Raw genomic sequence first — 12,449 nt, 5'->3', positions numbered from 1 at the left:
CCCAGAAATAGCACCGCACACACGGAGAGCTGACGCAGCAAGATGACGTAATAAAATGAGACACAGATTCCGGGAGTTGCTGACAAGAATACAGGCAGGCACAGAAGGACACACAGCAAATGGACACAGAGAGCAGACAACTTGGCGGGGGTGGCGGGGAAGGGGGAGAGAAATAAAAAAATAAAAAAATAAAAAAATCTTTTTTAAAAAGTATGCTAAAGGGAGTGGGTGTAGCTCAGTGGATTAGCACCTGCCTTGCATATATGAGGTCCCAGTTTCAATCCCTGGACCTCCTAAAAAAGAAAAAAAAAAGTTTGAAAAAAAAAGTATGTTAAGGGTAAATTTTTCTATTGTCTTTAGAATGGAAAGATTTCTTCCCCCCTTCCCTCTCCATTGTCTGCTCTCTCTGTCCATTCGCTGTGTGTCCTTCTGTGCCTGCCTGTATTCTTGTCAGCGGCACGGGAATCTGTGTCTCTTTTTGTTGCGTCGTCTTGCTGTGTCAGCTCTCCTTGTGGGCGGTGCCATTCCTGGGCAGGCTGCACTTTCTTTCACGCTGGGCGTCTCTCCTTACGGGGCACACTCCTTGCGCGTGGGGCTCCCCTACGCGGGGACACCCCTGCGTGGCAGGGCACTCCTTGCGCGCATCGGCACTGTGCATGGGCCAGCTCCACATGGGTCAAGGAGGCCCGGGGTTTGAACCTTGGACCTCCCATGTGGTAGGCAGACGCCCTATCCTTCGGGCCACATCTGCTTCCCATGACTTTACAGATGCCTAATCGAGAAAAAATTTTCTTTAAATCATGGTAGTTTAAAAAAGAGTTGACCTCTAATTCTTAGGAACTAGGAACTATTATATTCTAATTACACAACTGATAATTCAAAAGTTTTCTCCAACACATAATTTCATTTAGGTCAAAGCATGAAATATTGCGTAACTGAAGTTAGTTAGCTAACAGCCTAACTCAAAACGAAGAAGTCGTTTGCAACCTTGGCTATATATTAGAATCTCCTGGAAGCTCTGAAAAATTCAGAAGCCCAGGTGACATCCCACACCAAGGATTTCAGAATCTCTATGGGTGGAACCCAGGCACTAGTATGTTTAAAAAAAAAATTCTCAGGTGATTCCAATGTGCAGCTAGGGTTACAAAGCACTGGACTATAAGTTGGACTATATGCAAAATAGTCAGATAAAATGAGGAAAATGCATTCAAGTGTGTATTGGGAATTCATTATGTAAAGAAAAGAAAATGTATAATATAATGATTAGCAGCTGTAATCTGAAAGAGACCTCCTCGATTGAATCTTGTTTCTGCCACTTTCTAGTTCTGGGCAAGTCACAAAATTTCTCTGTGCCTCAGTCTCTTCATTAGCAAGTCCCTGCCTTTTCAGAATGTTGAGAGACTAAAATGTAAAGTGCTTGGAACAGTATCTGGAACAAACATTTTATGTTTGAAGTTTTATGTTTGAAGCATATTTAATCTGCATATGCTGTTTAATAATCTTAACTATACGTGGTTGATCATATGGTTGATTTCACCAGTTAGTCACATTCATTCACAAGTGGCCAAATTGTGTGTACCTGTGCAAATCTGAAAATATTATGCAACAGTTAGTAACCCTGAAAGAACAACAGAACCAACACAGGGGGCAATGAGCAACAGCAACTGAAATTCCTGAAGCACTCTAGAAAAGATCCAATGTTTATGATTCTCAAGAGGGATTCAGACATTCCAGAAGGAACCTCACTGATTTAGGAGATTGGGGACAGGGAAAGGGCAGTGAAGAGGAAGAGATATTTTGTGTAAAACAACAAAATCAGAGAGCATATAAGATTGGAAATTATATGTAAATTTTTTTAAAACTTGGAATTATATGTCAATCTAAATTTTTTTTTTAGGAGGTACCAGAGATTGAACCTGGGACCTCAAACATGAGAAGCAGGTGCTCAACCGCTTGAGCTACATCCACTCCCCTCTCAAATTTTTAAAGCAGCAGCAGTGTAGACTGTGCTTTCAGGTTTGAATACGTAAGAAAGTACTTTTTAGATGAATGGTACTTCATTCTACAATTCATTCAAACTTTTTATTCTAATAATTATCTCATCCAATCCTCACACCATCTCCTTAAGGTAAGTACTATTATATAGATTAGGAAAGCAAAGCTCAGAAATATTAAGTAACAAATCCATTTTATATAACTGGTAATGGTAGAAATGGGATTTAAACTCAAACTGCCTAACTTCAGAACCCAAGTTCTTAACCATTAAAAAATACCACAAGAAAAAACAGACTGAAAAGGTTTCTTTTTGGTTTTGTTTTTGTTTTCAAGAAAATTGAAATATACCTCTGTGGCCCACTCCTTCTTTTGGTCCAGTAGTAACGAAGTTTCTTTGTTTATTCTCTTTCTAGCATCTTCCAGAGTGATTTTATACTGTTCTTTAAAAAAGAAAAGTAGAAGCCTTAACAAGACTAGGCAAACCTGTGATGTTAGTACATTTTATCTTCCATGATCCTCACTAGTGCTTTCTGCAATTTTCCCCCTTGAATTCTCAGGAGACATTTTTACCTAAGCATTTTCTAGTTCTTCCAAATAGAAAAAAAAAAATGCTTTAATAATTTACTAACACCTTAATGTGAAGTAGCTTGAGATGATACCTCTACCAAGAATATTTGTATCTTCAAAGAATTGTCTCTCCAAAGGGAGAATCTCAGACACCAGTGCTTCCACAGCAGAAATATAAAGGATTCTATTATCTGAAATGAGTACATCCTGTATATCTGACTCCATCTTACTGAATTTCACATACTCTTGGCACATGTTTCCGAGTGTGGGGAACACAGAATGAGGAGAGTGAGGGGCAGGGGTGCTGTGAAAGTCAGAAGATCTTTAAAATTGAGGACAGAAATGAGGAAATGAGGATTCTCTACCCTCTCCAGATTTTCTTAAGCTCATAAATGTCAGGACTGAGAGCAAAGAATCCTAAAATTTTAGGCCTTGAAAGAAGCTTAGAGATTATACAGTCAGCTCCCCTGAGGCATTAAAGCTGCTGCAGAGGGTGGAGGGAAAGAAAGGTAGATGGATGAGTTCGAGTTGTTAATTTTACTCAGCTAGTCATTTTTGTGCCAGCCACTATTTAAGGCCCTGGGAATATTGCAGAACTAAATAGACAACCCCCTGTCCTTAAGGCAAGTACATTCTAGTGGGGAAGATAGACCAAGTGAATTAATTCTTTAATTTCAGTAGCAATGTGTGCAATGAAGAATTCAAAACCTCTCTATACTGGGGTGATCACAGAAAGCTTTGGAGGAAGGTACCATTTGCGTGAGACTGACTAAAGTGAAGTCAGCAATGGGAAGTCTGAGGGAAGAGCTTAACGGGTAGAGGAGCAGCACGTGCGGGGTCATCCAACCCAACGAGGCAGGCGTGTCAGGCAGCCGAAGGAGTCCACCCTAGCTAGAAGGAATGGACAAGAGGCAGGGGTCATGACGTGGGCCAGGTGGGCAGGGGCAGGGGCTGTGTGGCCTGAGCTGCATGTCAGGGTGAGGCCTCGACTGGCATCACAATTTGTGAACTTGTTAAGTTTAACTTTGCATCTAAAAGGGATACTTGCAAGCTCCTGAATTCTCAAGGAGAAATGTGACCAAAGAAGTATTTTAGTGATGATTTATCTAGATGGAGATGCTCACCCTTCTTCATTTACTTCTTAATTTTGAATCCCCATGCACAAGAATGCAAACTGGCTGCACCTGATCTTTCTACATTTTATGGAGAGCAAGGTAAAAGTCTAGAGTCCTTCCAGGGGGGAGCCTGCAGTTTGGGGTTCAACAACAATTCAGTTCAACCATCATCTCCAAATGGAAGATGAGTGGGTGCCAGGACTGCAGAGCAATGACACGAGCTCTACGTGGGGTCATGTCCTCATGGAGGGACGCCACAGGCACGGGCAGAGCAGCGCGCTCCGTGCTCGGTCAGGGAAAGGATGGCAGTGTGGGGGCCCCTGCTCCAGGAAGGGGAGGGGAGCAGGCAGAGGGCTTGGGATGGTTTCCTGTGGAAGGGTGCTTCTGCTGCCTCTAAAGGAAAGGAAGGAAGGAGTCTGGTTGGGGTGGGGAATTCAGGAAGAGGTGAGGAGTGGTCAATCCAGAGCAGGGGCTCTTAACCAGGGACCCACAGACCCCCAAGGGACCCCTAAGGGGTCTATGGGAAGATTTCAGGGGGTCTGTGAACTTGAATTGAAAATTAAAAAAAAAACATTATTCTTGTGGGGACGTGTTGGTGCGGATGTGATGTATTTATTAAATAATACACAGTCGAGTGTGGACTTAGTAGGGTTTTACCTTGATATAGAATGTTGAGTGCAGTGGGTACCTGCCTGCAGAAAGGTTGGTAAGGATGGGGGAGATGGTTTTATGACACCGTGGGGAAACGTGAATTCCTAAATGTTTGCTGAAAATGACCATTTGAATAGATGTTCAACTGTGTTAGGTTATTAGGTATTGGAATTATGGGAAAGTTGTAAAACGTAATTTTGAATAATCCTAAAATTTAATTTAAAGACATGCCGGTCTTGAGTGTCATGAAACTACCTGCCGCTCTGTTCTGAGAAGGGGTCCGCGGAACAGAAAAGGTTGAGAACCCCTGGTCCAGACAGAGACTCATAAACAAGGCTCAGAGATGAGAAGCAGCGTTTGCTCTGAAGGGGCGAAGAACCGAAATCGGGGAGGTGTTGCCGGTTTGTACATTCCAAGGGGGGTGCATGAGGTAAGGATATCCTAGATAGGCTCTAAGGGACTGAAGTGGAATTCTGATGGAAGAGGGTTTCTGGGGAAGAGATTGCTGGAAACAAGACCTGTCTTTGGAGAATGTGTAAGGGAAGCAGAGATGAAGAAGAAAATGTGGCACATGATTGAAGAAACATGAAAAATTTAGCAGAACTTTTGAAGGAAAAGAATGAAAAGAGAAATCAAAATTTAGGTATTCTTTTCATTCTTACAATGCTCAAGGGTAAAAGGCACTGCCTTAGTGTCCTCCTTTCTTAAATGCAAACATAAATACACTTACCTTTTTGTGACTGTGTACATAGGAACACTTTACAACTATATAAACATAAGAAAAATGGAGGCCATTAGTAGTAGTATGATTTTTAAAAAGCTTTTGCTGCCTGTCCCTTATGTGTTTGGCATTAGTTTTATCTTTAATCTCCCCACAAATTTAAGCTCCCCCCAAAACGACAAAGCAATGTTGGTAAAAGCAAATGAGAAAAAATGTGTGAAATAATGTTTGCTCCCTCAGAAGAAAATATATTTCTGTGTAAATCTTTGAAAAGATAGTTTCAGAGAAGTAATCTGGTTATAGTACGTATAAAATGTTCTTGGATTAAGGTACTAAAAATACAATGCCTCTTGGAAAACACTCCTATTGGTAAAACTAAAAGAGAATCTTAGAATGGTTAAGTACAACTTGAAAAATGTTCTTTCTAAAAAGAGGAAACCCCTATTACAGTTTAGTTTTAATGTTTTGTTGTTGTGAAATTTTTAGCTGATGCTTCAAGGAAACAGAAAATAAAGCAAAAGTATGTTTTTCTTCCCCCAAGGTCTTCCTGCATGAGCAGAGAAGAGCATGTTATAAACCTGTTACAGGCGGAGGGGCTGAGGGCCGTGACTGACACCAAGACGCCTTTCTGAGTGACCGCAGAGAAGCGCGCTGCGCGGCCCGCCAGCTCCTTGGCCAAGGCAACAGCACTGACGTGCTTAGCCAAAGGGAACAGAGAAACTGGGGTAAAGAGTGATGCCCGAGAATGAGGTAGCAGCTAAGGAGTCTTCGCTCTTGTTGGCTGTTCCTGAGACATGAGGACAGGCCTGTACACGTGTGCCACGCTAGTGCGCCTTCCGATCCCGGCTGCTCCTCTGCAGCACCCGCAGCCTGAGCAGGGACCTTCTGGCCTCCCTTCCCTCTGTTCCCGGGCAGAACCCAGACACCGTTCCAGAACGCAGACTGCCTGTTCTCTGTCCCTTTGCTCTTGTCCCGGGCTCTTACTGTCCACGAGCGGCTCTCCACACCCACGTCCTACCCATCTTTCAGGCCTATTTCAAGCTCTGCTTCCCCCATGAAGTCCTTCCAGATCTCCTAGTCCCCAGGGCTCCCTCCTCAGCACTTAGGCCTTCCTGTTACCTTGGTTATCTTCTGCTGCATAATAAATTACCCCAACATGTAGCAGCCTTGAATGGTAGGTGTTTATTTCCTCTGAGTTTCTGAGGCTCAGGAATCTGGAAGAACTTCAGCGGGTACTTCTGGCTCAGTGTCTCTCACAAGGGTGCGGTCAGGTGTTGTCCAGGGCTCGACCGGGGAAGGACCCACCGCCAAGCTCAGTCATGCAGCCATCGCTTGGCTCTTGGCCTTGCTGTGTGCGTCTCAGTGGGTGACTCACACATGGCAGCTGGCTTCCCTCATCGAGAGTGAGGGAAAGAGAGAGAGAGGCGCCCATGACAGAAGCCACAGCTTTTTGTTACCTGATATTGGAAGTGACTTCCCATCGCTTCTGCCATGTAGTATTTGTCAGAAGCAGCTCAGTAAGTCTAGCCGGCACTCAAGGGAAAGGTATTACACGTGAGCATGAGTTCCAGGAGGTAAAGAGCATGGAGCGCCATCTTGGAGGCTGCCCACCTTATCTATTCAGACCAGTTAATTGGAAGTTAACTATATATGGACATTTATACTTCTTTTAAAAAAACTTTTGATTTTGAAATCACTTCAAACTTATAGGACAGTTACAAAAATAATACAAACCCTATACAGAGAACTCCAACATACCCTGACCTCCCCAGATACCCAGATCCACCAATTTAACACTTTGCCACCACTGCAATATCATTCTTTCTATCATCTGTCTTTCTACTTATCATCTATTTTCTGAACATTTGAAAGCAAGTTGCACACATCCTACTCTTTGAACACATGCTACTTCCATGTACATTTCCTGTAAACAAGGATATTCACTTATATAATCACCTAAAGTGCAGTTTTCAAGGTCAGGAAATGTAATGTTGACATAAAGCTTACTGTCTGTACACCAATCTTTTCTTATGTTCCAATAATGTCCTTTTGAACCTTTTCTCCTCCATTCTTAAACCCCCACCCAGTATCATATATTGCATTTAATTGCCATATCTCTTTAGTTTTCCTTCCTCCCTGCCATCCTTCCCGTCATTTGCCTGCCTTCCTTCTTTCTTCTTTTCAATTGTGAAAACATCTATACAACATACATACAATGAGAGTTGGCTTTTCTCCAACCTCCCCAAGCACACCATTCAGTGGAATTAATTACATTCGCAGGGAAGCAGACTTGGCCCAGTGGTTAGGGCGTCCGCCTACCACATGGGAGGTCCATGGTTCAAACCCCGGGCCTCCTTGACCCATGTGGAGCTGGCCCATGCGCAGTGCTGATGCGCACAAGGAGTGCCGTGCCACACAGGGGTGTCCCCCGCATAGGGGAGCCCCACGTGTAAGGAGAGCACCCGGTAAGGAGAGCCGCCCAGTGCAAAAGAAAGTGCAGCCTGCCTAAGAATGGCACCGCACACACAGAGAGCTGACAAGATAACACAACAAAAAGGAACACAGATTCCTGTGCAGCTGACAACAACAGATGCTGACGAAGAAGACGACGCAGCAAATAGACACAGAGAACAGACAACCGGGGTGGGGGGGAGGGGAGAGAAATAAATAAATAAATAAATAAATAAATAAATCTTTAAAAAACAAAAAGATCTTGAAGATGCTTTCCTACATTTAAAAAAAAATCACATTCACAATGTTGCAGTGCCCTCATCCATTAATTTCCCTTAATTAATCCATTATTTCCCTTCCATTAATTTCATCATCCATTAATTTCCCTTCACCCCACAGAGAGACCCTACGCATTTTGCATTAACTTCCTATTGGCCCTACTCCCTACCCCTGGTAACCTGTACCCTACTTTACATCTCTCTCAGTTTGCGTATTCTCTGATATTATCTTTGTGGTTACTTTGTGCTTAAAATTAACATCCTAAATCTGTAACACTTATCTTTTTTGATACCAATTTAACTTCAATAGCCTACAGGAACTATGTTTCCATATTTTGCCATGTCCCCACCTTTACACAGTTCTTGTCACAAATTACATATTCTTACACTGAACCCAAAACCATTGGTTTATTTATCTTTGCATTTTATGCATTTGCCTTTTATATCATATAGGTAGTAAAAAGTAGTGTCACAAACCAAAATATACTAGCCCTGGCATTTATATTTACTCATGTCATTATCTTTACTAAGATCTTTATTTCTTCATGTGGCTTCACTCAATTGTCTAAGTATCCTTTCCTTTCAACCTGCAGAACTCCCTTCAGCATTTCTTACAAAGCTGATCTATCTAGTGGTGATGAAGTCCTTCAGTTTTCGTTTATCTGGGAATGTCATAATCTCTCCCTCATTTTTTTTAGGAGGCAATGGGGATTGAACCCAGAACCTCATACATGGGAAGCAGGTGCTCAACCACTTGAACTACATCCACTCCCCATCCCTCATTTTTTTTTTTTAAAGATTTATTTATTTAATTCCCCCCCCCTCCCCTGGTTGTCTGTTCTTGGTGTCTATTTGCTGCGTCTTGTTTCTTTGTCCGCTTCTGTTGTCGTCAGCGGCACGGGAAGTGTGGGCGGCACCATTCCTGGGCAGGCTGCTCTTTCTTTTCACGCTGGGCGGCTTTCCTCACGGGCGCACTCCTTGCGTGTGGGGCTCCCCCACGCGGGGGACACCCTTGCGTGGCACGGCACTCCTTGCGCGCATCAGCACTGCACATGGCCAGCTCCACACGGGTCAAGGAGGCCCGGGGTTTGAACTGCGGACCTCCCATATGGTAGACGGACGCCCTAACCACTGGGCCAAAGTCCGTTTCCCCCCATCCCTCATTTTTGAAAGATAGTTTTGCCAGGTATAGAAGAATTCTTGACTGGCAATATCTTACTTTCAGAACTTTAAATGACTTCCTACTGCCTTCTTGCCTCCATGGTTTCCTAAGAGAAATCAGCATTTCATCTTATTGAGGCTCCCTTATATGTAACAGGTTGCTTCTCTCTTGAGGTTTTTAGAAGTCTCTATTTTTGGTATTTAACAATTTGAGTATAACATGGCATGGTGTGGGTCTATTTGGGTTTATCTTGTTTGGAGTTCTTTGAGTATCTTGGTTGTATATATTTATGCCTTTCATTAAATTTGGGATGTTTTCAGCCATTCTCTCTCTGAATATTCTCATTCTTCTCCTTCTGGTACTCCCACTTGATTGGTGTCCACAGGTTCCTCAGGCTCTGTTCACTTTTCTTCATTCTTTCTTCTTTCTGCTTCTCAGACTGGATGATTTCAATTGTCTTATCTTCAACTATGCTGATTCTCTCTTCTATCAGCTCCAAACTGCTCTTGAACCCAGTAGCAGTTAGGCATTGTTTATGAATTCCAAAAATAGGTATTGGATTATGTTTGTAAACTGGTCTGTTCCTCTGGGCATGATTAAATTATGATTAGGGCTTTGATTGGGCCACATCAGTAGGATATTGAGGTGGACGGGGACTCACAGAGAAAACTACATGGCAGAGAAGAGAGTTGAAGTTTTTGAGCTGGAGCCTGGAAAGTAAATATACAGGAGAAGAGGAAGAGACAACTCCATAGACACAGCAGAGGTCACAGGAAGAGAAACGAGCCCTGGGAGACAGATGAGACTTATCCCAGCCTACAGGTGATACTGTAAGAAGCTGGGACCATAGAGCCTTAGAAGGAAGAGGAAGGCTGAATGTCTACAGTCATCTTGCTTCAACACGTGGCAATAGACTTTGGTGAGGGAAGTAACTTATACTTTATAGCCTAGTAACTGTAAACTTCTACCCCAAATAAACACCCTTTTCTGGTATTTTGCATGAGCATCTCTTTGGCTGCCTAATACACACCCTTCTAAGGAATTTTAAATTTCTGTTACCATGAACTTCAGCCCTGTTTTGTTCCTTTTCATGATTTCCACCTATTGATAGTCTGTTTGAGTTCATACATCATTTTCCTGATTTTCTCTATTCTCCATGTGTTTTCCTTTAGCCCTTTGAGCATATTTAGGGCCATTTTTAAAAAACATCTTTGGAATGTCCCAGGTCTCAGCCTCCTTATTGATAGTTTCTAACACTTTAATCTCTTCCAATGCCTGGGCCATACTTACTGTTTCTTTGTATGTTTTGTAATCTTTTTTATATTTAAGCATGTTATCACTGGAATTTAGACACTGAGGTTTCACTTCTTGAAGCTTTTATCAGTTAGTGTTACAACAGAGCTTTCCTTGAATGCTGGGAATTAACAACAACAACAAAATAACAAAAAAGGAGCAGGATAAAAAGAAAATACTTTTCCCAGTCTTTGAAGATCGATCTGTGCGTGGGCTTTGGAGGGGCCACCGCGATCCTTTCTGAGTAAGGCTCTTGTCTTGGGCATGCGTGTGTGGGCCTGGGAATGCTCCCATTTACACAGATACAAATGCCTGCTGTTTCCTAGGAAATAGTGTTCTCATGGTCCCAAGCACTACCTTGTATGTTCTATAGGCAGCAATCCTTTGCAGGATAATTATTTGGAAGTCAGAAAGTGTTTTCCCGTACAAATGATGTTGAAAATTATGGTTACTAGATTGATGGGCAGGTCCCTAGAGGATCTTTTAACTGAAACTAAATAGTATTTTACCATTAGTGCTGTAGAACCTAACTTCCATTTAGGTGATGGTTTCAAAGGGAAAATTTTCTCCACAGATCAAGGCAGCCAAAGCAGAACTCACAGGGATCTCAAGGGATGGAGATCTGCTGGTCTGGTCCTTTGAATGAACCAGGAGCCAAACTAAAGCAGCTTCCACTGAACTAGGGAACCAGGAGGTAGGCAGGAGTTAGGCAGCCCTCATTTGCACTTTGTACTGGAATAACTGTTTCCCTTACGTTAGTCAGCCCAAGGGGTGCTGCTGCAAAGTACCAGAAACCTGCTGGCTTTTATAAAGGGTGTTTATTTGGGTGAAAGCTTACGGTGACGAGGCCCTAAAGAGTCCAGCTTACGGCTGCTTTCTCACCCAGGTCTGTTGCCACATGTTCTCTCGGGCCTTCTGAGCTGCTCGGCTGCTCTGTGCTCTTCAGCTGCAAACTCTCAGGCAAATGGCTTGGCTCTCTCAGGGCTTTAGCTGACTGAGCCTTCTCCTTTCTGTCACATGGCAGGACCAAAATGATCACATTCTCTCCTCTTCCTGAGTGAGTGTCTGTTTATATAGGCCCACCAAGGGGCCGGGGACTCAACCTGGTCAAATCAAAAGCCCTCAATTGATTTTATCAAGTAAACTTAAAATCTTTGCATTTAATACAATCAGAGGGTATCACATCAGAGGAAGAGATGAGTTTACAAACATAATCTTTCTGTTTTGGGATTCATAAATAATCTCAAACTGCCACACCCTATTAGATGAAGACTCTGAAAGCAGAAAGTAAAAATGTCTTTTCCATAACTTTCTACTACGGCAGTCCCTTGGACACATGCTTACTGAAAAATATTTTGAGAGAATTAAATGTGGCAAATAGCAGGTCTTTGGTGTGCAGTGATGTAAGGCTTTCACACCAGAGCAATTGCAGCAAAGGATGGCTCTTTGGTGGCAACTCTGGTGAAAAGGAAAGGTGGAATAAAAATAGAGAATGGAAGAACTCCCCCAAGTGGTAGAGTGGCCAGAAAGGGGCCAGGAAAAGTGAGCTTCTGCCTCTAATAGAATCCAAACAAGAGTGTCTGAGGCAGTCATTTATAAACAAGCGTGTTCATTAGGTCTGGGGACCACTCTAACTTGAAGTTTGGAAGTTTGGAAAATAAGGAAATGGAAGTCTCCATTTTTCCAACCTACGTATTTTCTTACTCTCGTCCAAATAATCACTTGAGTATTTTAATCCTTCCAGTCTCTTCTCTGATGGAATTTCTTTTTCAACTCAGTACTTAATCCAGCAGGCTAATAATGCTGACTCTTTATTTGAAACTTGTACCCAACTAATGCACCAATCAATTGCATTGGATTTTAGCTATAACGGCTTTTACATTTTTAGCATCTGATAGAACCTATAAAACCTGGAACTTGGTAACATTAAATATTAATGATTTTGCTATAAATTATAAAGAAATAATTTAGAAAATACACTCAGGTTGAAGTTGTAGATCTTCCTATTGCCATATTAATACTGAAAAAAATATTATTAAGGTCCAGTTCTTTCCAAATTCCTTATAAAATTCTTTGGACATTTTTTCTTCTTACAAGCAGAGTAACCAAAACAAGGGTGGATGTGAAAATGTCATTTTTATCTTTTGTGATAAAACTCAGGTGATATTTCTGGTAAAACTACTGACCATTCATTTGTGCATACAGCCAAAGAAAAT

At 42.4% G+C, this 12,449-nt stretch overlaps 1 protein-coding gene across 4 annotated transcripts in view; it reads right to left on the bottom strand.

The window, feature by feature from the left end:
• Positions 1-12,449, bottom strand: part of CCDC83 (coiled-coil domain containing 83) — a 75,457-nt gene that overhangs the window by 19,628 nt on the left and 43,380 nt on the right. For all 4 annotated transcript variants that reach the window (XM_058306123.2, XM_058306124.2, XM_058306125.2 and 1 more), the window contains one exon: positions 2,344-2,435. In XM_058306123.2, the coding sequence (XP_058162106.1) occupies positions 2,344-2,435 (92 nt within the window). The remainder of the gene's footprint in view (positions 1-2,343; positions 2,436-12,449) is intronic.

Source organism: Dasypus novemcinctus, chromosome 10 (genome assembly GCF_030445035.2).
Source record: "Dasypus novemcinctus isolate mDasNov1 chromosome 10, mDasNov1.1.hap2, whole genome shotgun sequence".
NCBI classification, from domain to species: Eukaryota; Metazoa; Chordata; class Mammalia; order Cingulata; family Dasypodidae; genus Dasypus; species Dasypus novemcinctus.
This window is presented reverse-complemented; position numbering and strand designations above follow the sequence as displayed.